A 24894-nucleotide genomic window follows, 5' to 3' on the forward strand; every position below is an offset into this window, starting at 1 on the left:
GTAAGTCTTCTGGACTCCTAAGTGAGCGGGTTTATGATCTTTCTATTTATATCCTTATTATTTTACGAAGCCTTAATCATTGTACCCACTTCCTGGCTTAGAGTTCACAAACCAAAGAATAGCAATTTTTTAACCCTCTCTTTATGTGATAGCTGCTGTGTTTTCTTGAACATTTTTCTTGTGCTTTCAATATTGTTTGAGTTCCAGGTCTTAAAGTACATTAGCAGGACTTCACGGCCTCCCCGCCATGATGCAGGACTGTGATGCAGGAATCACAGTCTTCTGCAAGGGACACTGCCTTCTTCTCTCTGCTCTGCTCATTCCAGCGACATTTACTTTTTTTGGCCTTACAGTGTCTCACCAAAGCCTGATGTCTTCAGGAAATAGAACTCTGGGGACGTGGGTCCAGTCATTCTTTTTCCCCCCTCCTGTCTTAAATGCATTATCTTCAGATTGCCCGGTTTGAAGTGTCTTGCCATTTTTCCAGCCCTTTAGGTAGCTCCATGAGCTCCTGCAGTTTATTAACCCTAATGTGACTTTCTACTTTGCTGGACAAATGGGGGGAAGCTTTGGAGGTTTTCATAGTATACCTTTCTTCCCAGATAGTTTTCAAAACATTAAGTAAAGACTGTTCCTAAAACTAGCTAGTGACAGAATCTGCTTTCTGTATTTTATTCTTCCAGTTAGTATGTTTTTATTCTTCCTTTCAGTGTTCTGTCTGGAAGTTCCTGTTGCAGTGGGTGGGGGTACTGGGGCTGCTGTTAGCACTTAAGAGACAGGATATTCTCCCAGTGGCAGAGGTATTGTTCTGTGTGGTGTTTGTCAAGGCCTCTTACAGTCTAGGTGAATTCTGTCCACAGGCTTCCCCCTCACTGCGCTTGCCCACGTGCTTGTTTATCCCTTAGAAGTAACGAGGCAATTCCCACTCTCACAAAGCCATCTTCATTGTTTTACCTTGACATAACTTACTGCGCACCGATTCTGCCTATTACCTTATCCTTTGCTAGATTACTCACTATGGAAGCAACATGCAACAGCTTGGTGATTTGAGCTCCCTTTTCATGTACCTGTCCGCTACCTTTTTGTGCATTAAAGTCATACTAGTAATCTGCTGACATTTTCATCACAATGCATATAGTTTTGCAATATCACTAACGACTTCTTAAATGCTCATCAGTCTTAGTGATTTGTCTGCATTTTGGTTTGTCTCTTACATCTAGAACAGCTAGATATTTACCTCCATACCTACCTACCTGCTTCAAATACCAGTTTGAGAATCAGAACCTCCCTGTGTATTACCCAGCTAAGGGAGCGAATCTTGCGCTGTCTCTCTGGCTGCTCTGTCCTCCTGTTGTACCTGGAACTCTCAGCAGCCTTCTCTATGTCTGGTTGCACTTCTTACTGATTTTAGATTTGTCCTTGAACCACACCTTGTTCTTTCTTGAGTTTTATTTAAATTTTATTCCAGTTTAACGAATGCACCTTTCCCCCAGTTTTGCTTGCCAGTTTGCCACACAGTTTGTTTTGAGCTCCTGGTTCTTCTTTCCAGCGCTTTGAAAAGCTTTTGAAAAGTAAAATATTTTCAACAAAACAGCTAGGTTTCTTGTTAGGGGTTACTTATTTAAATAAAACTTTTGTGCTTTTCTCCCACACCTTAGATATTTTTCCTGTATTATTTCTTCTATAATTGACACTCTATGTGCTATTTGTGGAAAAGAGAGTAGGAAAGAGCATTGGAGGTAAGGAAGGACAGAAAATGGTTTATAGGTATTCCCAGTTTCTGAAAGTTTGCATTATACCAGTTCACTTTTATGAAAGACCTACATTTATGCCTGGTTTTGCTAACTGAAAGAAATCCAAAAAAAAAAAAAGGAAAAAGCGAAAATAGCCCTAGCATTTGTTTTGCAGCAGCCATTATAGAGGCAGCACACATCCCAAGCAGCGAGAGCGGTCCCGCCGAGCTCCTTCCGGGGAACCACACTCAGCACCAAGCCCCAGAGGTTTGAGCTGTGTCTGAGCATCTGGGCTCTATCTCCATTTATTCTGTGCACCTGTTAGCAAGATGCGTCCTAAGGTGATTGCTTCTTCGCTTTATGCTATGTAGGCTTACGAAAGGTTTCATGGGAACGCTCTACTTTCAGACACGGGGGAAACCTGTATTACCCATATAGCATGTTGCTTTGGTCTCTAGTGACTCAAACATTTGCATATGCCAGTGCCAGTGGAATTGAAGCTCCCTAAACTCGTTATTTTTCCTGCCTAGAAACTTTAGCTCAGTTTCTTGTCTAATGAACTCTTCCATGTGGGTAACTGAAACCTTCAGAAGTCATAACTAAGGTCACGTCATCGCTTCTCAGACACTTTGAACCATTCCAGTGAAGTCTCATTTTTTTGTTCAGATGGTCTATTAACTTAGGAATGATAAGTGATTTAGCTGCAGAGGTAAGTGCTCTGTTCCTACTTTAGTGTTTATATACATATAGTAGAGGCCATTCCAAATGTAATTATAGTAGTCATAAAATGAAATTAATGCTGTACAATAATAATGAAGACTATAAGATTTTTGTTGTGTTTTAGTCTGCTTATATATAGTTGAACTTTTATACCCTTTTCATTATTTTGTCTGTGCAGAGAACACCCTAACTTACCATAACCTGAGTCATAGTAACTGGCAGCAAATATTAAATCCTGTAGTCATCTCTGGATTATCTTCAACACATATTTTTAATCCCTTGGTTTAATATTTTAAGGCTCTTGGTTAAATACTCCTGATTTAAATAATCCCTTTATGCATTCCTGTGCCATCAACTTCTGCCAACAGAGAGCTTGGGGACTGTTAGATCATTTTGTATATGTGTGATCAAATAATTCAGATGATTAAAGTTATAAAAATTATAAAATAGATCTGAAAGCTAATTTGATTATCACTTTTTTATTTATATGTACAACTCCGATGTCACATTAATGCCTTAGTGTACTTACGGAGTTTTGATACTTAGTATTGAGGTCAGGAATCTATTGAATGATTCAGACTATAGGGTAATCGAGTATATAACAATAACGCCTTTAAGTTATGTATGAGGTGTGATCAAACAATATAGTGAATGTTTAAATAAAAATTATTACAGTGAAAGACACATTGCCATCGATTTCCATCAAAATACTCCCCCTCACTTCAAACACACTTATCCCATCGTTTTTGCCACTTTCTGAAGTAGTTCTGGAAGTCCTCTTTCATGAGTGTCTTTAGTTGCGCTGTCATGGCTGCCTCGAGGTCCTGAAACAATTGACAACATTTACATTTCATGATCATTTTGACTTTGGGGAAGAGCCAGAAGTCACACGGTGCCAGATCCAATGAATAAGGTGGATGAGGACACACTGTAATGTTTTTATTTGACAGAAATTGCCATACCAGAAGTGATGTGTGACCTGGAGCCTTTTGTGTGATCACAAAATACGGTGAATGCTGCTGCCAAGTGCCATCCAACAGAAAGACAAGGATCTTCAATATGTAAAGTGATGCGTTGAACCTTAGTAACAGTGTGTGACAAGTTTCAACTTGTTCGGTGCAGTCAGTCAGGTGTGAGCTATGGTTGAGAGGCTGTTTTAAAATGTGCCATAAATCATCCTCCATCATGACAACACTCCGTGTCACACATTGCTTCTGGTACAGAAATTTCTGTCAAATAAAAACATTACGGGGTGTCCTTATCTACCTTATTCACCGGATCTAGTACCATGCAACTTCTGGCTCTTCCCCAAAGTCAAAATGATTCAGGCCATCGAGGCAGCCACGACAGTACAACTAAAGACACTCACAAAAGAGGACTTCCAGAACTGCTTCAGAAAGTGGCAAGAACAATGGGTTAAGTGTGTTCAAAGCGAGGGGGAGTATTTTGACGGGGATTAATGGCAACGTGTCTTTTACTGTAATAATTTTTTTTAATTTATTTAGGCATTCACCATATTGTTTGATCATACCTCCTACATCCAGAATTGAAAATGGCTGATAAGAGCTTCTTAATGGTGTGGATATGGGTTCTAAGAGAGATTTTCGGGCTTTCCTTCTTCTTTTTATTCAATTTACTTAATCTAAACTAAAAGAAAAATTCACCCATTTCTCCTACCCTCCACCCACTGCCTCTTACAACCACCAATCTGTTCTCTGTATCTGTGACATTGGTTCATTTTCTTTTTTTTTTTTTTTTTTGAAGAGTCCACATATAAAAGAGATCATATAATATTTTTCATTCTTCATCTGACTTAGTTCACTTAGCATGATGTCTCAAGTTTCACCTTTGTTGTTGCAAATGGCAAGGTTTCATTTTTTATGGCTGAATAATATTTGTGTGTGTGTGTATGTGTGTGTGTGTACACAATTTCTTTATCTATTCATCCATTGATGGACATTTAGGATTGCTTCCGTATCTTGGCTATTGTTAATAATGCTGCAGTGAACATGAAGGTGCAGATAGCTTTTTGAATTGATGTTTTTATTTTCTTTGGATAAAAACCAGAGAAGTGGAAATGCTGGATCATATGGTAGCTCTATTTTTAAATTTTTTTGAGGAACCTGCATACTGTTTTTCCATAGTGATTGAAGCAATTTGCATTCCTATTGACAATGCATGAGGCTTCCCTTTTCTCTACATCTTTGACAACACTTCTTTATTTCTTGTCTTTTGATAATAGCCATTCTAACAGGTGTGAGGTTTTGATTTGCATTTCCTGGTTGATTAACAGGTTGAACATCTTTTCATATACCTGTTGGCCATCTGTATGTCTTTGGAAAAATGTCTATTCATATCTTCTGCCCATTTTTTAATTGGATTATTTGTTTGTTTTTGTTACTGAGTTGCTTGAGTTCTTTGGATGTTTTGGATATTAGCCTTTTATCAGATGTATGATTTCCAATCATTTTCTCTATGCGATAGGATGCCTTTTCATTTTGTTGAAGGTTTCCTTTGCTGTGCAGAAGCTTTTCATTTGATACAGTCCCACTTTTTTATTTTTGCTTTTGTTGCTTTTGCTTTTGGTGTCAGATTCCAAAATCATCACCAAGATCTATGTCAAGGTGCTCACTGCCTGTGTTTTCTTCTAGGAATTTTATGGTTTCAAGTCTTACATTTAAATCTTTGATCCATTTAGAGGTAATTTTTGTGTGTGGTGTAAGAAAGATAGCAGTCAGTTTCATTCTTTTGCATGTGGCTATCCAATATTGCCAGCTCCACTTATTGAAGAAACTGTTTTTTTCCCCATTGTGTATTCTTGGCTCCTCTGTCATAAATTAATTGACCATCTATGGTGGGTTTATTTCTAAGTTTTCTATTCTGTTCTATTGATCTATGTGCCTATTTTTATGCCAATACCATGCTATTTTGATTCCTGTGGCCTTGTAGTGTAGTTTGATATCAGGTAGTGTGATACCTCCAGCTTTGTTCTTCTTTTTCAGAATTGCTTTGGCTATTAGGCTTTTTTTGTGGTTCCATACAAATTCCTGTATGGTTTGTTCTATTTATACAAAAAATACCTTGGGAATTTTGATAGGTATGGCATTGTGTATTACTTTGGGTAATGTGGACATTTTAACAGTATTGATTCTTTCAATCTATAAGCACAGAATATGTTTTCATTTATTTAATTTCTTCTTCAGTTTCTTTCATTAATGTCTTGTAGTTTTTAATATACAGGTCTTTTACCTCCTTGGTTAAATTTATTTCTAGGTATTGTATTTTTTTTTATTCAATTGTAAATGTGATTTTTAAAAAATATTTCTTTCTGATAGTTTGTTGTTAAAGAAATGCAACAGATTTTTGTTTGATTTTGTACCCTGCAACTTTACTGAATTTGTTTACTAGTTATAACACATAGTTTTTTGGTGGAGTCTTTAGGGTTTTTTTTTGATATATAACATAATGTCATCTGCAAATAGCGACAGCTTTACTTCTTTTTCAATATGGATGCCCTCTCTCTCTCTCTCTCTCTCTCTCTCTCTCTCTCCTCTCTCTCCTCTCTCTCTCTCTCTCTCTCTCCCCCCTGCCTAATTGCTCTAGCTAGGACCTCCAATACTGTGTTGAAGAAACGTAAGTGAGAGTGGACGTTTTTGTCTTGTTCCTGATCTTAGAGGAACGCTTTTCACCACTGAGTATGATGTTAGCTGTCGGCGTGTCATATGTGGCCCTTAGTATGTTGAGCTATTTTCCTTCTATACCCATTTCATTGAGTGTTTTTATCATAAATGGATGTTGAATTTGTCAGATGCTTTTCCTGCATTTATTGAGATAATCGATTATGATTTTTAGCCTTCATTTTCTTAATGTGCTGTATCACATTGACTGACTTGCAGATATTGAACTATCCTTGCATCCCTGGAATAAAGCCCACTTGGTCATGGCAAATGATCCTTTTAATGATTGTGAAAATAATTTGATTTGCTCATTCGGTTTGCTAATATTTTGTTGAGGATTTTTTAAATTTATGTTCATCAGTGATATTGGCCTGAAATTTGTGTGTGTGTATGTGTGTGTGAGTGTGAGAGTGTGTGTGTGTGTGTGTGTGTGTGAGAGAGAGAGAGAGAGAGAGAGAGAGAGAGAGAGAGAGAGAGAGAGAGAGAGAGAGAGAGAGAGAGAGAGAGAAGAGAGAGAAAGAAATATCATTGTCCAGTTTTGGTATCAGGGTACTATTGGCCTTATGAAATGTGTTTGGAAGAGTGAGTTACCCCTTGTTGTATTTTTTTGGAAGAGTTTGGGAAGGATTGGTATTAATTCTTGTTTGAATGTTTGGGAGAATTCCTAGTGAAGCTGTTTGTTCTGGACTTTTTTGTTGGGATGTTTTTGATTACTGATTCAATCTCCTTGCTAGTAATCATTCTGTTCACATTTTGTTTTTCATCATGATTGATTGTTGTGTGTTTGTATGTGTTAATGTCTTCATTGAAATGTCTTTATTTCAATGTCTTCATTATCTGTGTTAAAGTTGTATATTTCTTCTGTAGTCATGATTTTCGTCTTCTTGATGTTCAAATGCAGTCCTGCTTTAGCATTTTCTTTTTTCACTTTCATCCAAAGTCGTTTCAAATCATTGCTACTTTCTGCCATTAATATGGTGTCATCTGTATATCTTAAGTTACTGATATTTTTCCTGCAGATTTTCACATCTTCTTTTTCTGAATCTCTTCCAGTTTTTCGTGTAATGTGTTTTGCATACAGATTAAACAAATAGGGAGATAAAATGCACCCTTATGTAATACCTTTGCCCGCAGGAAACCATTTTGTCTCCATATTCTGTCCTGACAGTGCCTTCCTGTCCACAATACAGGTTACGCATCAGGACCCTCAAGAGCTGAGGCATGAACATTTCTTTCGGAGCAGCCCACAGCTTTTCATGATCCACACAGTCAGAGGCTCTACTTTATCTATAATACAGATTAACTTTTCCTGAAATTCTTTGGAGCACTCCAGTATCCAGCAGATGTTTGCAGTTAGATCTCAGGTGCCTCTTTCTTTTCTGTTTCCAACTTGAACATCCACATTTCATGCTCCTACAAGGTGGGAGCCTTTGTTGTATCACCTTGAGCATCCCTTTACTTGTGTCAGGAATTAGAACAATGAATGGACCCACAGTTACTGCACCTCTTGACATCTCCTTTCGTAAAGACTGGGATGTATATGGAATGTTTCCAGCCTATAGGCCATTGTTTTGTTTTCCATATTTGTTGACATATTCTTTTTTGGATTTTGAGAGATTCAGTCTCTGTGGCTAGAAATAATTCTGTTGGTCTCCTGTTTAAACCGGTGATTTGTTTCTTCCCAATACTTTCACGGCTGCTTTCACCTCACTTTCTAGAATTACAGGTTCTTCTTCACAGAAATCCTCTTCAGTTATCTGTCATTCTACTGCCCCTTCTGTACAGATTTTCAGTACCCATGTATTGTTTCCGCTTTCCCTTCATTTTCTCCTGATTATATAGTGTGCTTCCTTGTTGGTCATTCAGCATTGACAGTATAGGTTTGTATTTCCTTTTTATTTCTTGAGTCTTCTGGTAGAGATCTCTTGGTTTTCTTTTTTTGTTGTCTTCTATCTCCTTACATTGACTGTTGTAATAGCTCTTTATCCCAACATCATGATAGTTGTTGAAAAACTGTGTTCACGGTTCTAATCCTGCTTTTGGCACCTTTAACTGTTTCCTCTCACCAGTTTTTAACAAATTTTAATGTTTCTTCTGTCATCCATCTTGATTTTTCTCTCCTTTTTCTTTTGGCATTGTCTTTTCACATTCTTCCCTAATAAAAATTCTAGTTTCAGTCCACAGTTCTCTGCTTCTCAATCAAGATTAACCATGCAAATCTGTTTTACATGGATTTCAAATTTATCAGGAATGTTATTTACATCATATTTTAATAGTACGATTCCTTTGGAGCTCTTCTTCTGTTTTACTCTAATGTTTGGTATTGAGGGTTCGTGGTCAGTACCACAATCAGCTCGTGGTCTTGTGTTGGCAAAGAGAATACCGCTTCTCCATCTCTTGCTTCCGATTATATAGTCTATTGGATTTCTGTATCAGCCATCTGCTGATGTCCATGTACACAGCCATGTGTTCACTTTTTAAAGCATGTTTTTATGAGTCACAAGTTGTTGGCTTCACAGAAACCCACGAGCCATTCTCCTGCCTCATTTCTGAGCCCTAATCCAAATTTTCCAATGACATTTGATTCTACTTTATTTTTACTTTTGCATTCCCATCACCTACTATTATCAGCATGTTTGGTTTTGGTATGTGATCAATTTCTTCTTGGATACTTGGATAAAAGCATTCAGTTTCATTTTCTTCAACTTCTGTAGTTGGAGCATACACTTGAATGATGGCTATGTTAATAGGTTTTCCTAGAAGTCTGATACACATTATTCATTCAGTCAGAGCTTGCACTGTAGCCCCTAACTGTCTGTGCTACATCTTGCCTCATTATTAAAGCCATTCCGTTTCTTCTGAGGTAATTTTGCCTATCTTTAAATTTATCCATGTTTTTTTTTTTCCATCTGAATAGCCTAAAAGAAGTTAGGTCTTATTCATCAATTTGTTATGAGATTCTCTTCTGCTTACTAAAATTTTTATTCAAATACTTCTTTTATTTGTTTATACTTTAGAATCTAATAGTTCTATTAACATTTGTAGGGGAGTTAAATATGTTTTTTATTTAATTCATTGTAAATAAATATAGCTTTTCTTCAAATGGCTTTTCATTTTTAAATTTCAGGTGCATTTTAAATTCTAGGGAATTTAATGGTGGGCAGAATTAGTCAAGGCTCTTGCCCCTATGAAGCTTACAGTCTAGTAGGTATGATTGGGGGGGGTGTTGTTTTTTTCTTTAACCTTTTGCTTATGGATTTCAGAAGTTTTGAAGTGTGTACTCTCTTTTTAAATCAGTATTTTGAGGTTAAGAGGACAGTATGTTACTAGAAAGTACGAGGGAGAACCTGTGGGGTAGTTCTGACACATTGCTCATACTGGCCTCCCTCTGGTGACTAGAGCCGTCTGCCGCGCTCTAGACTCCAATATTAATCCCTAAGCTGAGGTTTGTTCCCCGAGGCTTCTTCTTATAAGAAACAGAACTGGTCCTCAGGTGTATGCATGAGAAGACTCGGGGTCAAGGCAATAAGGAGTTTGAATTGAAAAGTCCCCTGAGTGAGGTGGTAGACCTCACCTGGAAAGTTCCAGCATGGTTTCCAATCAGCAATCTCTCAGGGAATATCCAAGATCTCAAGTTCAAGGACTGGAATGTTATTTGCTATGCTTCTTGGGTAAAGAATCACAATGTGTGACGTTTCTGATCATAAGTACTCAGTTTTGGTGGTCGTTTTTAATAGGTAAAAATGGAGCGCTCCAGTCACCATCATATGTGTGATAACCACTCTGCTACTTGGACACAGTTCATGTTCTCCTGTAATGATCTAATATAAATAACATTTTGATTGTTGTCATGATCAATACATTTTTCTCATCCTACTTGATTAGAATGCCCTTCTCCATCTCTGCTCAATTTTCCTGTGGTTATAAAATGAACATATTAATAATCATTTTTGAGACAGCAAAAGGGGTTTAAGATGTCGGAATTATCATTATTATTTGCCTTATTTGATATGAGGCCCTAGCATGGTAAGGCCAGGCCTGCTGTGATAATAGTCTGATACAATAAAAATACTTCTGGATTTTTCCTTGCAAGCTGCACGCTGTGCAGAATTGCAATGCATTCTTTCATTTCTATGTGGAGTCCCACACAGCCCTTTCAGGGACCATTCCTAATTTCATTTTTGTTTCAAAAAGGCTGTGATTTTATCACTCGTATCAATGATAATTCCAAGAATAATTCCAAGAATATCTGTTTATATCTTTGAATGTTGGTAAGGACAGTTTGCTTTATATTTTAACTTAAATTTACCATTTTCCTTTGACTTTAAATTCTTCTCTGGTCCTACAAGGCTTTACTACTCTCCTCTGAGACTCTCCTGACAGCGCCTTCAGGATGAATATATCCCACTCCAGGATCTTTGGATATTTCAGTAATCCATTTCTCCTACATCCAACTTCATTAATTATGATCTAACATAGTTCTCCGTTACTCTCTACTCAAGATCTTTATATGATGTAACTCTTAATCTTTTGTCATATTTGTCATACTAAATCTTTGAAATTTATATAGTTTTATCTATGTTGTTCTTTGAAATGTTACCTATTTCAGCACTATTAAATTATCAGTCTGGTCTATTGACATCTGATATCCTGTTTTCTATTACTTTTTGTATTTTTATTTTGGTATTGATATGTTATTTGACATTTGAGTTCATCATTAGTTTACATGCCCTCTTTATTCATCCAACAAATATTATTAAGGGGTCTTTCAGATGCAGCAGATACTGTAGAGAAGAAGATAAAATCCCTGCCCTCAGGGAGCTTTCGTTTTAATGGAGATAGATCATAAATAAGTAAACAGATCAAATGAAGTGTTAAAATAAAGAAGAAATGAAGCAGCATGAAGGCATGGATACACCCGACATGGGTGTTTTAGATGGAGAGGAAAGGGAAGAAATCCTTTCTGAGGGGTAACATTTGAGCAGAGGGGCAGAGAGAGGGAGAGAGATGGGGAAGACGGAGGAACACGTGCCCACAGACAGCATAGAAGTTACAGGCTTGAGGCACGAGCCGGCACCGGTCCAGGGGCAGCAGAATGACCAGAGAGGTGGGGTCCTTCATGGGAGAGGACAGTGGTAGGCGATGAGGTAGAGAAGTACCTGGGAGCCAGGTGGAAGAAAGACTAGTTGAACTAGTTGGAGGCTACTGAGTAGTTCTGGTGAAAGGTGATGGCAGTCCCGTAGGGATGCCGGAGTCGTTAGTGGTGAGAAGTGCTTAGATTTCTGTGAGCTGTGAAGGACCAGAGGAGTTAGCCATGATTCCTAGGTTTTTGTTTTCAGCAGTAGGCGAATAGGTATAGGTACATTTACAGAGAAGGAACAGCCAAAGGAAGAAGCACTTTGGTGACAACATCAGTAATTCTGTTTGGGGCCAGCTCAGTGTGAGGAGCTATTAGGCATGTGAGCTGGGCAGTAAGGCACTTGAAGCTACTCCTGGGGTCGGTACTTAAGGGCACTGCAGGTGGCCCTGTGAGGTCACGTGCACAGAGTTGGTGCATGGAGGCCCTAGACTCCGTGAGATGCCTACAGAGCGGAAAAGAGGCCTCACAGCGCAGTGTGGGTGAGGGGCAGCACAAGGGCCTGGAAGGATGCTACCCATGAAGTGCGGACTAGAACTAGAAGAATGTGTGGTCCAGAACCCATCACTAGAAGGGGAAGGTAGGCAGGTGTTCTGTAGGCTGTTTTATTATTATTTTTTTAATCAGTCTAATTTTTTTGTTCTCCTTATTAGGTGAAATAAATTTGTACCGTTACCTGAGTCTCCATGCCTTAGAAAATGTAGCACTGTTCATGATTGGAAACACTTCATTTTCATCATGTAGTAGTATGGAGAGAATATGGAAAAAATAATGATAAACAATTTAAAAATTACTCTGCTTTCAAATATAACTATGCTTTGTAGTGCAGGTATCAGAAATCCCTTTTGTGTAAAGGGTCAGATAGTAAATAGTTTTGTTTTTGTAGATAATAGTTTTGTCACAACTATGCAACTCTGTTATTGCGTGAAACCAATAGTAGAAAACACATAAGAGAATGAGTGTGGCAGTGTTTCTATAAAACTTTATTACAAAAACAGGCATGGGGACAGATTGAGCCCATGGACTGGCTATATGTAATTTTCCAGACCCCTGGTGTTTTGGTGTATTTCAGAATCACCCTTGTAACCATTAGGACATTATCAAGCTATAGTGTCTCATTTTTTTTTTTAAAGCAAGCCAGTTAATTTGTTGCTGTATATTATAAAATACTTTGTGAACAAATAGATTTGTCAGCCAATCCCATTCCCCCTCATTTTGAATATCAAACATATACTTAATTCTTGATGGAGCTACCTAAAACTCTGCACACCTGCAACTGCCCTACACATCCCCCAATTCCCCTGCCTCATTTATTTCTTCAGTCTGCTTGGAAGTCTTTCCCATGTTTCAGTCCTCTGAATAAGGACCTATTCCTTGCCTAATTGGATTTCCTAGAATAACTAAACGCTTTTATCCTATGTTCCGGTGACTGCGGCAGTTACACAAGAAGTTTTGGTTCACTGTGACTGGAACGTGATTATATAATATATACAATGTATATAATGTTCTGCATGAATATAATATGTGACTCCACTGTGCCTCAGTTTCAGTGCTTACCTGTCCTTAGGATTAAATAATGTATATATGCAAAATGCTTAGAGTGATGTCTGCCCCATGTTGAGTACTCAAAAACTGCTAGCTTTTCTTTTTATGTAGCTGTTTAGATAGTATTTATATAAGTTTAAAACAGCCAAAGAAAGAAAAGAAAAAAAACAATATACTCTTGCTATTCGAACTTGAATGGTTCCATCACAAAGACTGAAAATATTGGATATAATTTTATATGTAAAAAATATTTAAATATTGACTTGGCAGATGCTTAGTGTTAGAAGGACCTTAGAGATCACCCGGTTCAGGTTTTTTTCATCTGTAGTCCATGAATCCCTAGGCAGCACTGTGTGTGTGCGTTTATGTGTATGCACTTGTGCACGTGTGTATTTCTGTTTCTTGTCAGTGTCTGAGGCTTTCATGAGCTCCTCACAGAGCCCGAGTCTCAGAAAGGCTGAGCCCTGCTTTCGTGGGGAGCCCCATTCCAGAGGTGGAGACTGCTTTCGTTCCCAGCCCCGTGGCTCCACACTTTCAGTGTGACTTTTTATCAAGTCAGCTCTCTGAACCTCAGGACCTGGTTTCTGTTTCTTCCAAAATTGTTGTAAAGCTATAACAAAGGTGCTTTTTAATTGCAAAGTGTCATGTAAATGTGTGATTGTGGCACTGTACTATAAGAAAACCACAGCAAGGGAGAGTAGTTGAGTGGTCAGCCAAGGCTACCCCCAGGAGTTCCACTGCCCTGGCACCTCTATCTCCTAAGGTCTGCTCTGTGCCCTCAACACGGGGCCACAGTTTTCCCTAAAACGGAACAGCCCAGCACTAAAGAGGGAAAGAACAAATGGTGTCAGTACAACTTAATATCCATATGCAGATAAAGAATTCAGACCTCTAACCCACACCACCCAATCCAATAAAAATTAACTAGATTGAAGACCTAAATGTAAGAAATAAGACTGTAAAACTCTTAGAATAAAACATAGGAGTAAAACTGCATGCTCTTGGGTTAAGCAAAGCTTTCTAAGATATGACACCAAAAGCACAAATGACAAAAGAAAAATGAGATGAATTGGACTTTTATGCTTCATAGGACACCATTAAGAAAGTGAAAAGTGTTTGTACACCTTAAACTTACACAATAGTAAATGTCAGTTATATCTCAATATAGCTGAAAGGAAAAAAAAGGAAATGAAAAGACAACCCTTATAATGAGAGAAAATTGCAAGTCACGTATCTGATAAAAGACTTTTATCCAGAACACATAAAGAACATTTACAACTTAATAATGAAAAGTCAAATAACCCAACTTAAAAATGGGAAAGGATCTGCATAGACACTGCTCCAAAATAAGATATACAAATGTCCAATAAGCACATAAAAAGATGCTCGGCATCATTAGTAATTAAGGAAATGCAAGTCAAAACCATGAGAAATTTGTATGGATCCAAAAGACTCATAATAGCCGAAGCAATCTTGAGAAAGAGCATATCACACTTCCTGATTTCAACTTATATGACAAAGCTATAGTAATCAAAACAGTGTGGTACTGGCATAAAAATAGACATATAGATCAATGGAACAGGATAAAGAGCCCAGAAATAAGCCCAAACATAGATAGTCAATTAATTTATGACAGAGAACTCAAAAATATGCAATGGGGAAATATCAGTCTCTTCAATAAATGGTGTTGGAAAACTGGACTGCTCCATGCAAAAGAATGAAATTGGACCACTGTCTTACACCATACACAAAAATCAACTCAAAATGGAGTAAAGAATTGAATGTAAGACCTGAAAGCATAAAACTCCTAGAGTAAAACACAGGCAGTGAGCTCCTTGACGTAGGTCTTGGTGATGATTTTTGAATCTGACACCAAAAGCAAAAACAAAAGCAAAACTAAACAAGTGGGATTGTATCAAATAAAAAGCTTCTGCACAGCAAAGGAAACCATCAACAAAATGAAAAGGCAACTACAGAATGGGAGAAAATGATTGCAGATCTGTTAGGGGGCTAATATCCAAAATAAATAAAGAACTCATACAACTCAATAGAAAAAAAATGCAATTTCAAATGGGCTGAGGAACTCAGTAAACATTTTTCCAAGGAAGACGTACAGATGGCCGACAGGTACTTGAAAGGGTGCTCCATATCACTAATCATCAGGGAAATGCAAAATCAAAACCACAATGAGCTATCACCTCGCACCTGTTATTAATAGAATGGCTGTTATGAAAAAGACAAGAGATAAAAAGTGTTGACAAGGATGTGGAGAAAAATAAACTGTCGGTGGGACTTCAAATCTGTGCAGCCGCTATGGAAAACAGTATGAAGATTCCTCAAAAAATTAAAAATAGAACTACCTTATGACCCACTGTTTCCTCTTCTGGGGATTTATCTGAAAGGCACGAAAACACTAACTCAGATATCTGCATCCCCATGTTCACTGCAGCATTACTTACAATAGCTAAGACATGGAAACAACCTAAGTGTCCATTGATAGAAAAAGAAAACAAGTCCCGTCATATGGGACAGTATGGATATCTTAATTTAAAACAGAAATAAAACTATCCTTTTTAAAGTCAACTGTGCTCTAAAGCACGTTCTCAATCTTCTCTGGGCGTAGAAATCAACTGGAACTCAATAAAATGTGCAATTCTAGTCCCTCGCCCCGAGCTGGAGCCATTCGGCCTTGTTTTAGGGAACACCCCAGGTAACGCGGAGCAGGGGCTGCACTTTGAGAAGCGCTGCCCTAGGGAACTGAGCCCAGGATGAGAAGGTGAGGTGTGGTTCTAGTTTTCTTCATTTTACCGTAGACGCTTATTTCTTAAGGCATTCTCTTCCAGGTGCTTGGTGTTGGAAATAGATGACCTCCACACTCTTAAGTCTGTTATTAGAAATAATGTTTTCTCACAGACATAACTCATCTAAGTGTGTGAAACTGTAAAAGGTCTCTGTTACCCCTAATGCGCAAGCATTGCCTTCTGCTGTTTCCAGATTTCTTTTTGACCTGCAGAGTACACTGCAGATGTGGATGGAGTGGGCACCTTACGACTTCTGGATGCACTTAAGACCTGTGGCCTTATCAACTCCGTGAAATTCTACCAAGCCTCAACGAGTGAACTTTATGGGAAAGTGCAAGAAATACCCCAGAAGGAGACCACGCCCTTCTACCCTCGGTCACCATATGGTGAGAATGCCCATGTGCCACTCTCTCTGTGGGTGTGGGGTGTGTATGCACTTCTGCTTTAATTCTGTTCGCGTCTCATGGCTGAAGTCATTTGGGTGTAAGATTAACATTAAGATAGGCTAAAGTGACTAGACTTGTTGAGAAGCATACCTTTATACATTGCTAACTACAAGTATTTGCAGCCGTTGCCTCCAGGGTGCAATTACCACCTCACCTCACCAGTCCATGTTCACTCAACCTTTTCTTTCATACAGATCACTTTGAAAGAAAAATTATACCCAACATGATTCTTTTTTCTGAACTGTTGTGAGATTGTGCTGCACTGATAAGGTTTCATGTTTTTTATCTCCCCGATGAAACTCTCCCTGAGTTCAAACCCTTAAAAAAACAAAAACAAAAAGGTCTATTACATCTTATATATTTGTAAAAAGAGTATTCATGGCAGACTTCAGTGATAAAATTTCTAAGCAGCTAGAATGTTGAGATCCCATATTTTCTACTTTCTAATTCCTTAGTGCTAAACAGAAGGGAATAAGACCTAAGAACGTCCACTTGATACGTGGCACATACTGTAGTCTAAATCAGTTAGATTGTGAAGGAAAGAACCATGGGTATTACAAATGTTAGAAATTCTTAAATATTTCTTGTGCTCATTATTAACCGGCAAAGGAACCTTTATTTTGTCTTTACCTTTGACTCATCTTTTTCTATCTCGATACATTACAAATTGTAATTTTTGAACGTTGTTACTAGCTTAAGATGATGACATCACTGTTTTTCAATAATAAGACAACTGTCTTTTATATAATCATGTCTTTTATTTGCTTTTCAAAAATTATTCCAACAGGGGCGGCAAAACTCTATGCCTACTGGATCGTGGTGAACTTCCGCGAGGCATATAACCTCTTTGCAGTGAACGGCATTCTCTTCAATCACGAGAGTCCTAGAAGAGGTTAGTAAATGTATTACCGAGAAAGAGAATTTCAGACTTAAAAACAACAAAAAGTTGTTTTTAAGCACAAAAGTTCTGCATTTGTGCTATATAAACTTGGGAAAACTTTACATTTTAACTATTATGGATATCAGAAGTGGTAAATAAAGACATGTACATCCAGTCTTAATTACTTAAGTTTGTTAGGTGCTTTTTTCCCAACATGAAAAGCCAAACATTGTCCCAATTTCACCATTTTCATTTTAAGGTCTTATAAATCGTGTTTTCAACCTAAGTATTAGGAAGTTTCCTTATGAATGCAAAGGAATAAGTTGTAAACTAATGCTTGTCTGGAAGTCACTCTCATTCACATAGACTCAATTTGTAGAATCTATGTAATTTTTACTTTGAATCGGTTGGATAGTCAATAGTTTTTCTTTATATTTCATTTAAACAGTCATCCAGAAATGACTACGTTTCTAGAGTATATTTTTAAATAATTTTGATATCAGTTCCTACATTTAGAATCATTGTCTTTTTTTTTTTTCCTCAAAAACCGTGTTTGTTTAAATTGCTTTGTGGCCTTTTCACAGCTGTCCTTGAGACTGTTCATGTGCTTGGTCTCCTGTTTCAAATATTAGGTTCTAAATAAGAAAATGTGCATTCCTATCATTATATCTGCTTTACTGATGCATGAGAAACCTTTACAAAACATGTGCACTCTTTAAAATTTAAAAATTATCTGTACAATTTAAGAATTTTTGTTAAATTTCACTATCATGTAGCCTTTTAGCTTGAGAATAAATGAGAGGTCCAGTGTTATAAATTGTTTCATACCCAACAACTAGTAATGCTTATGACTTTTTCAATGAATTTTTGTGACTATAGCAACATAATTAAACCAAGTTATGAAGAAAGATTAAAGTGATAGATTTATAAAGTGAAAGATTAAAGTGATAGATTTGTAGCGTCGTTACATTTTTATTTTATAATTGCCAAAGTTAAAAATTCCCACGATGTGCTCTTAAAGCAGAAGAGCCCAACCTGTTATCTCTGTTGCTTGAAAGGAAAGCAGTTACCAAGCAGCCAGAATCATTTCTTTAATTAATTTGGTGGTTCTGGGTGTCCTTAGACGAAAAAGGAGAAGGAAGAGCTTACGTAGCTATCCTTGCCTATATAGCATGTGGTATGTGGGATGCTGAGGAAATCTGTTCAGTAAATGACAGTCCCTGTGTCTGTAGTCCAAACGTGTTTATACACATTGTTTGGGTTTTTGTGCTTTCCCCCACTTAACATTGCCATCTTCCCAAAAAAAAAAAAAAGCATGAAAGTCAATCGTTCTGGATCAGGTTAGGATAGAGAAAAGCATTCTTAGTTGTAGCATGGAGAGATAAATTTCAGTATACCCCTCAAAATCCTCTATTTGCATATCTGATAATGACAACTGTTTCTGCCTTTGTCGATGTTAATCACTTTCTTTTTAAAAAATTTATTTTAAAATTAATACTTCTCTTTATTTAAAAGAAAACAGTAGAGGAGGGTGTCAGGAGAAAAGTAAAAGTTCTCTCCCTCTCAAAAGTTCTCTCCCTCCCAGCCCTGCCCTCAGGCCCACTGTTAACTTTCCTTCAGAAATGTTTCCAGTGTCTTTATTGTAAAAATAAAAATAGCATTATTTTGTGCATAACCTTCTGCTTCTAGGGCTTTTGTTGAATGTTTGTTGAATTCTTGACCTTGTGGCATACACCACTTTGTTTTGTTTTGTTTTATTACCTATCGGGAAATCAATGATACCTCATTTTTTATTTCATTTATATGAGTGTAGCTAAATAATAGAGGTATATGTGGAAATGATGGGAAATGATGCAATCCTTATTTGATAAGCTATTTGATACTTAGAGCATTTCCTGAAACTTGAAAAGTAATTTTAATATTAGATTAATCTGACAATAATACTGTTGTTTTCTCACAATAAGTTGTTATTTTCTGAGGAGATTCTTTGCCAGACTTAGAATTCCTTAACGGTAGGACTTCGTGGAACTTTTGTCTTCAGCCGTTAACACAGTGCCTATATGCTAATATGCATTCATCAAATATTTATCAATGAATGAGTGAATGAATAACTCATGTTTCAATAAAGCTACGAGCTAGGCACTCTGAATTAGAGAACAATAGGGATTTATGGGACAGTTTTATGTATCCGTAAATGTTTTACTGATTTTGTGCGTGTACTAATTGAAGGTAAACAATTTTGAAGTAAAGATTCCCTCTGATACTTTAATAAGTAGGTAAAATTTATTTTTAATTAATACTCTTAGGTATATACCTATAATTGCCATAGTACTTTAAGTGGGTTTATTTCCTTAAGTAGGTTGAGCATCAGCCCCCTTTGCGCGGAGCACAGGGCACAAACTCTCTTTGTTTAGGTGGTTCCCTGGTAAACTTCAGTCTTGTCTCAAGTATTTCATCACAAGTGCCCAATCTGAGTCCATAACTGATACAACATTTTCGGAATATGTACTTTTCGCCTAATGAAAAATAACTGACAGGGCCCCTTTTGACTGACTTTTATAAAGGTGTGGAAGAAATATTTTTTAATATAAAGATATTCTAGACCAGAGGTTGGCATACTATGGCTCATGGATCAAGTCCAGCCCACTGTTTTTATAAACAACGTTTCCATGCGGCCCAGCCTCGCCCATCTGTTTACAGACGACTGCTCTCCTGGCCCAGTCCTGTGGCCTGCACAGCCTAGTGGATTTACTGTCTGGCCCTTTAAGAAAACATTTGCTACCCCAGCTTTAGAATGGTCAGATCCTCAAAATTAAGAAACTTTCAACTGGCCTCAACATGGGTTTTTCCCAACCTAGCAAGATAATCTTGTAGAAAGTTGTCCTATAAATATTAAAGTCAAGGAGAGTCAACAGTTAACCTATCCCTAAAGAGTTCCTGAAGCATTTGGGTCGGCTGGGGCTCTGCCGTGCTTACCAGGTCCTGGGGTGTGGAAGCCAGTTAATTCCTAACTGACGGGAGACCTGCAGCATGGTTCCCACAGCAGCTCGACTCCTGCGTGTGATACTTTCACTATTTCATATGTTTGCTTCATTTCAATCCTTTGTGGTTTTCTTTTTAAGATACTTGTTTTGTTTTTTTAAGAGAAGTTTATAATATCGGTAAAGATAGTCAAGAGATACGTACCTGGCAGGGGAGGTACCATGATCACGAAGGTGGTTTTCCCAGGGCGAGGCTTATCCATTTTTGCATTCCGGATGTGCTGACCCCTGCGATTTCCCCAAATGTGGGAAACTCAACTGCATAATTTGTGGTAGTGGGGGGAAACAAAAAAAGATAGTCAAGAGTCCCTGTGGTTGCACAGAATTAATGGTTAGAAATCACTGATCTCGGGGATAAAGCCATCCGTGTAGAGCCTCGGCCTCTGTTTCCTCCAGTCAGTGATCTAGTCATTCTGTCAAGTCCGGATGATTGATATGCTCATGCTTTAGGCTTGCTTTTCATAAAATGGAGGCACTTTAGTAATAGTTACTACAAATTAATAATGAATAATAGCTAACATTCTAGAATTATATGTCCATAAAAGCATGAAAATGTATGTATCAGATGTTCTGCGAATAACTGCTATGTGTTATATAATGATATTCACAGATATTAACAAGGTGCTTTTATTCATAAGCACTCAACTGTTTAAAATAAATAATGTACTTTTTTAAAGAATAGTTGTTTTATGAATAAATTGCACAAATCAGACATGTATCTGAAAGACTTCTGCTCATATGGTTTCTCCAAATTTGAAATTTTGTATCCGTTTCATTTACATGTCTCTATATCTATATGGACATAAATACAGTGTTCTGTTTGGCACAAATGTAGCTGTCGTGACACCTTTTTGTTGGAAACACAGATTTATATATTCTCTATTTAGGAAATAAAATCTGTGTTTATTGTCTAGAATTGTTAAATTTCTGTGAGGAAAATCCTTTTGTTGCTAAGTTTCTTTGAAAGGCTAATCAGTTAGTAAGATTGATGGCATAAAGCTTTTAACTATGGAAGCTATGGAATACATACTGAGAAGTTATTAAATTACTTTAAAATAGATTGACTCAAGATATTAAAGTTTCTTTTCAAATGTTTTGCTTATCAATATAAAATTTCTTAAATTATTCTACAAACCAGAACATTACAAGCAAGCCTATTCGTAAAGCTAACAGCAGTATTTCTAGTTCTGATTTTTTATTACTTTAGAAGATAATATAACAGGAGTACCTACTGTTAATAACCTAGATAATTAAACTATTTTGCTAATTATGCTTTATTCTTATATCAGCAGACTACTTTGGCATGTCACAAATACAAATTTGCTGACCTTTAAAAATTATAAATAATATCAATATATTGTAAGTAAAATAATGTAGTGCAAATTACAAAAAATATATTTTGCATGATCATGAAGACTGAACAAAGAAGAGAGATATCCCCCCTTCTAGTTTTAGCAGACAGAAAAATCAAATGATCGAATTAAACTTGATTTACTTTCCTCACTTTGATGACTATAGCCAGTGTGATTAAGGCTGAGTGCGCATGATATTGAGCCTTTTTTTTTGAATGGGACTTTTCCATTTTCAATGTGAGTGTAGAATGAGTGTCTCAGGTTCCCACAGTTAAGGAGCAGTGTGGGTTTCTGAGAGATTTCCCAGAGTCTGTATCCTTGAGGAGAAAGCCCACAGCGAGTGTGCCTGGTGAAATCTCTCTGCTGTCTGGCATTGGCAGGCAGGGCTCAAGTATCTGCTAGTTCTTGACAGTGAGGTTGTTTACTTGTGACTCTCACTTGGATGCCTCTGGTTGTGGAGAAGGAGGTCAATTTAAGAGTTTCAGTCTTTTTATGAGGGTATTTTTCTTATGTTAACTCATCTTAATGTGTAGCTCATTAGGTCAGTCTGGACAATGGAGTAACTCCTACTTCCAGAATGAACTGAAGAAGTTTGCCTTAGTGAACCTACCTTCTGGTCATTCGTTTACTAGCAGTGAGTCGCATTCGGTGATTGGCTTCGTCCCTCGGATACCTTTAGTCTGAGTCAAAAATCATAGGCCATGTAGACAGTGTTATTTCTTCTCTTCTCCCACTCTTCTTCTCCTCCACTACTCTTCCTCCTCTTTCTTCTTCTCCTAAATGTTTAAGAATGAAGTACTGTCTCTTTGTAGTAGGTGTTTTCCTTTTCTTTCTCCATCCATGTTGACTTGTAAATGATGCTACATGTGATGTATAACTATGCTAACTTCTCTGTGACCGTGGAACCTTGTAAAGACTCCGTCACTGCCTTCTTTAGAATTCCAGGAGAGCCTAATAAATACCACTAAGAGGCTGGTGCGTGTTCATGCTTATTTTATTTTGTATTTCTTTCTTAGTCAAGAGGAACTTTTCATCATTTCCCAGCTGAAGGAAATAGAGTAGTTTGGCCTTTGTCATCATCATCAAACATGATAATAGTGAAAAGTATTATACCCACGAGCTGTCTTTGTTGCATTTGACATAGTGATTTAATACTTTAAAGGTACTTTTACAGGCATTTTCACTAACTTGTTTACCTTACACATTTCTTTATGTGTATATGAAAATTTAGATGTACTTTTATTTTTTCTAATTTTTTAATTTAAAAATATATTTTATAATAACTCATTAGATAACATTCTTTCCTTGAAATAGCTTTTAGGGAATAAACAGTTAGCATCCACCTGTATATATTCTCCCTAAATACCCTCAGAATTAGTAAGATAGAAAGGAGTTTAAAGATCCTTCCATCCCACTTATTTCATCAATAAGAAACTGAAGCAGCACGAGACGGAGTTGCCCAAGGTCACAAAACTACCAAATGTCAATACTGAGACCAGAAATCATCCTAAGGAGGGATAGAATGACATAAGCACTGTTCATATCTGTAGAAATAGCACACGTATGAATTTGAGAGTGAGAACCGGAGCAAGTCAATTCGCATGAGGCAGAGCTGGTATTTTTAGGAAGCAAGTGGAGAAGGTGGATATTTATCCTATTGCTCTAATCTTTTGTAAAAGACATTACTTAGTTTGATAAAAGGCAATATTTTTTTTCAGATGTTCAGCAGAAATAATCATAATGAAACATTAGTTTTATAAGATTAAAATATAAATGTGGTATGAAATAAATAACTTAAGTATGACCAAGAAGTTGAAAATGAAGAGGAAGAACTGATACAAAATACATCAAAACTCATGTGGCAATAAAAAGTTATAAAGTACTTTAAATATACCCATAATTAACAGTTTAAGACTACCACAAATGGATGGTGTACTACTGTTGTTTAGATATTGAGCCATTTTTAGATGATACAGCACGTTCCTCTAAATATGGGCTTCATAAGAAATCATGTATATGAGTCTAAACACGGTATTCACCTAACTGAGAGAATCTGACATTTGAAGGTTCATGAACTTGTGGTTTTGAGTTTTAGACTTGAGCTTTTTTTCTAGCTGCCAAGTGTTTTGCTTCTTAAAATATCTATATTTATTATCATAAATTATTCTTTATATTTTTAAAACTATAATTTATGCAAAAATTAACTCAGTCATAGCAAAATTTTGAATAATTTTCCCCTTCATTTTTTTTCTAAAGATTGTTCTTTATTTATTGCTTTAAAGTTAATACTCAAGGACAGTGGTTCTCAACAGGGGGTTGAGAAGTGAGTGTGCGGAGCGTGTGACTTTGCGCCCCAGAGCACATGTGACAGTATCAGGAGATATCGTGGTTGTCATAACTGGAGGTGAGGGGTGCTGCCAGCATCCAGTGGGTGGCAGCCAGGGATGCTGCCACACATCCTATGATGCACAGGACGGCCCCCACAGCAGAGAATACCCAGCCCAAAGGTCAGCAGTGCTGTGGGTGGGAAACTCTGCTGTAGAATTTCACCCTCCAATGTTGTCATCACTAAATCTAGACGAATGTCATCTGTAAGACTAGGATCTTCTCTGTCTTTACATATCACTTTTATTTTGCAGTAAATTCTTCAGAGCTTTAGCAGACATTTACCTAAATACAGAAGAAAATAATTCTGACTTAAATACCTCCGTGTGGAACTGAATAGGCCTTAGCTATTCTGGCCTATTACAGATCAAACCCAAGTCAGGGAAGCCCAGATAACAGAGTTGTTATTTCAGGGCTCTTTTAATCATTCGGAGAATTCTCACTTTATTAACCAACTGGTCCACTGAACCATGCCCAGCTGGGCCCCGGACTTTTCCTCCACCTCCAAAATCAATGAGCGTAATTATCTTTTGTTATAAATTATCACAATAACAAAACTTTCATTTGGGAATAAGTTATAGAGTCCATGGTCAGGCTCTGCTATTAAGACAGCCATTATAATGATTCAAGATAATCTTTCAATGCATAGGATTACAGGAATATTAATGTGAGATGTTCACATTATTTGAGAATTTTCCATTCAAATTCATAGATACTTTAGTGCTTTAGAGGATAACAGAATGCATGATATAAATTAAATAACTGGAACTTGTTTTTATTTAATCCCAGTATGCACACAGAAAGCTGCCTCTCTCTCTCTCTCTCTCTCTCTCTCTCTCTCTCTCTCTCTCTCTCTCTCTCTGTATAAATAATCTTTTTACAAATTACTAAATTAATAAATATTTGCTGATCTGAGTAGCAAATTCAAATCATGCTGCTATACCAATATGAAGAAATATACGAACCAATGTCAAATAGCCCAATATTTTATTTGTATTTCTATTAAAGATGCCCTGTGATTTTTTTTTTAGATGAGCATCATAGCCTTAATTTATTGAAAAACAATATTAGCTGCCCATTGTGAAATCAGGATGAAGTAATTTCATGTTACCGTTCAGAGCATTATAGGTTTTACACAATACCATTTTGTCTGTGTGTAAATGGTTAAATTGTTGGC

The 24894-nt window shown here is 37.1% G+C and overlaps 1 protein-coding gene and 1 pseudogene across 1 annotated transcript in view; both read left to right on the top strand.

Annotated features, from left to right (window-relative positions):
* GMDS (GDP-mannose 4,6-dehydratase) overlaps positions 1–24894 on the top strand; it is a 659903-nt gene that overhangs the window by 270797 nt on the left and 364212 nt on the right. Inside the window, 2 exon segments of the mRNA XM_033115015.1 lie at positions 15807–15999; positions 16847–16951. Of these exon segments, the coding sequence (XP_032970906.1) occupies positions 15807–15999; positions 16847–16951 (298 nt within the window).
* On the top strand, positions 20118–20292 carry LOC117027859 (uncharacterized; annotated as a pseudogene).

The sequence above is a fragment of the Rhinolophus ferrumequinum genome, chromosome 9, assembly GCF_004115265.2.
Source record: "Rhinolophus ferrumequinum isolate MPI-CBG mRhiFer1 chromosome 9, mRhiFer1_v1.p, whole genome shotgun sequence".
Taxonomy (NCBI): Eukaryota; Metazoa; Chordata; class Mammalia; order Chiroptera; family Rhinolophidae; genus Rhinolophus; species Rhinolophus ferrumequinum.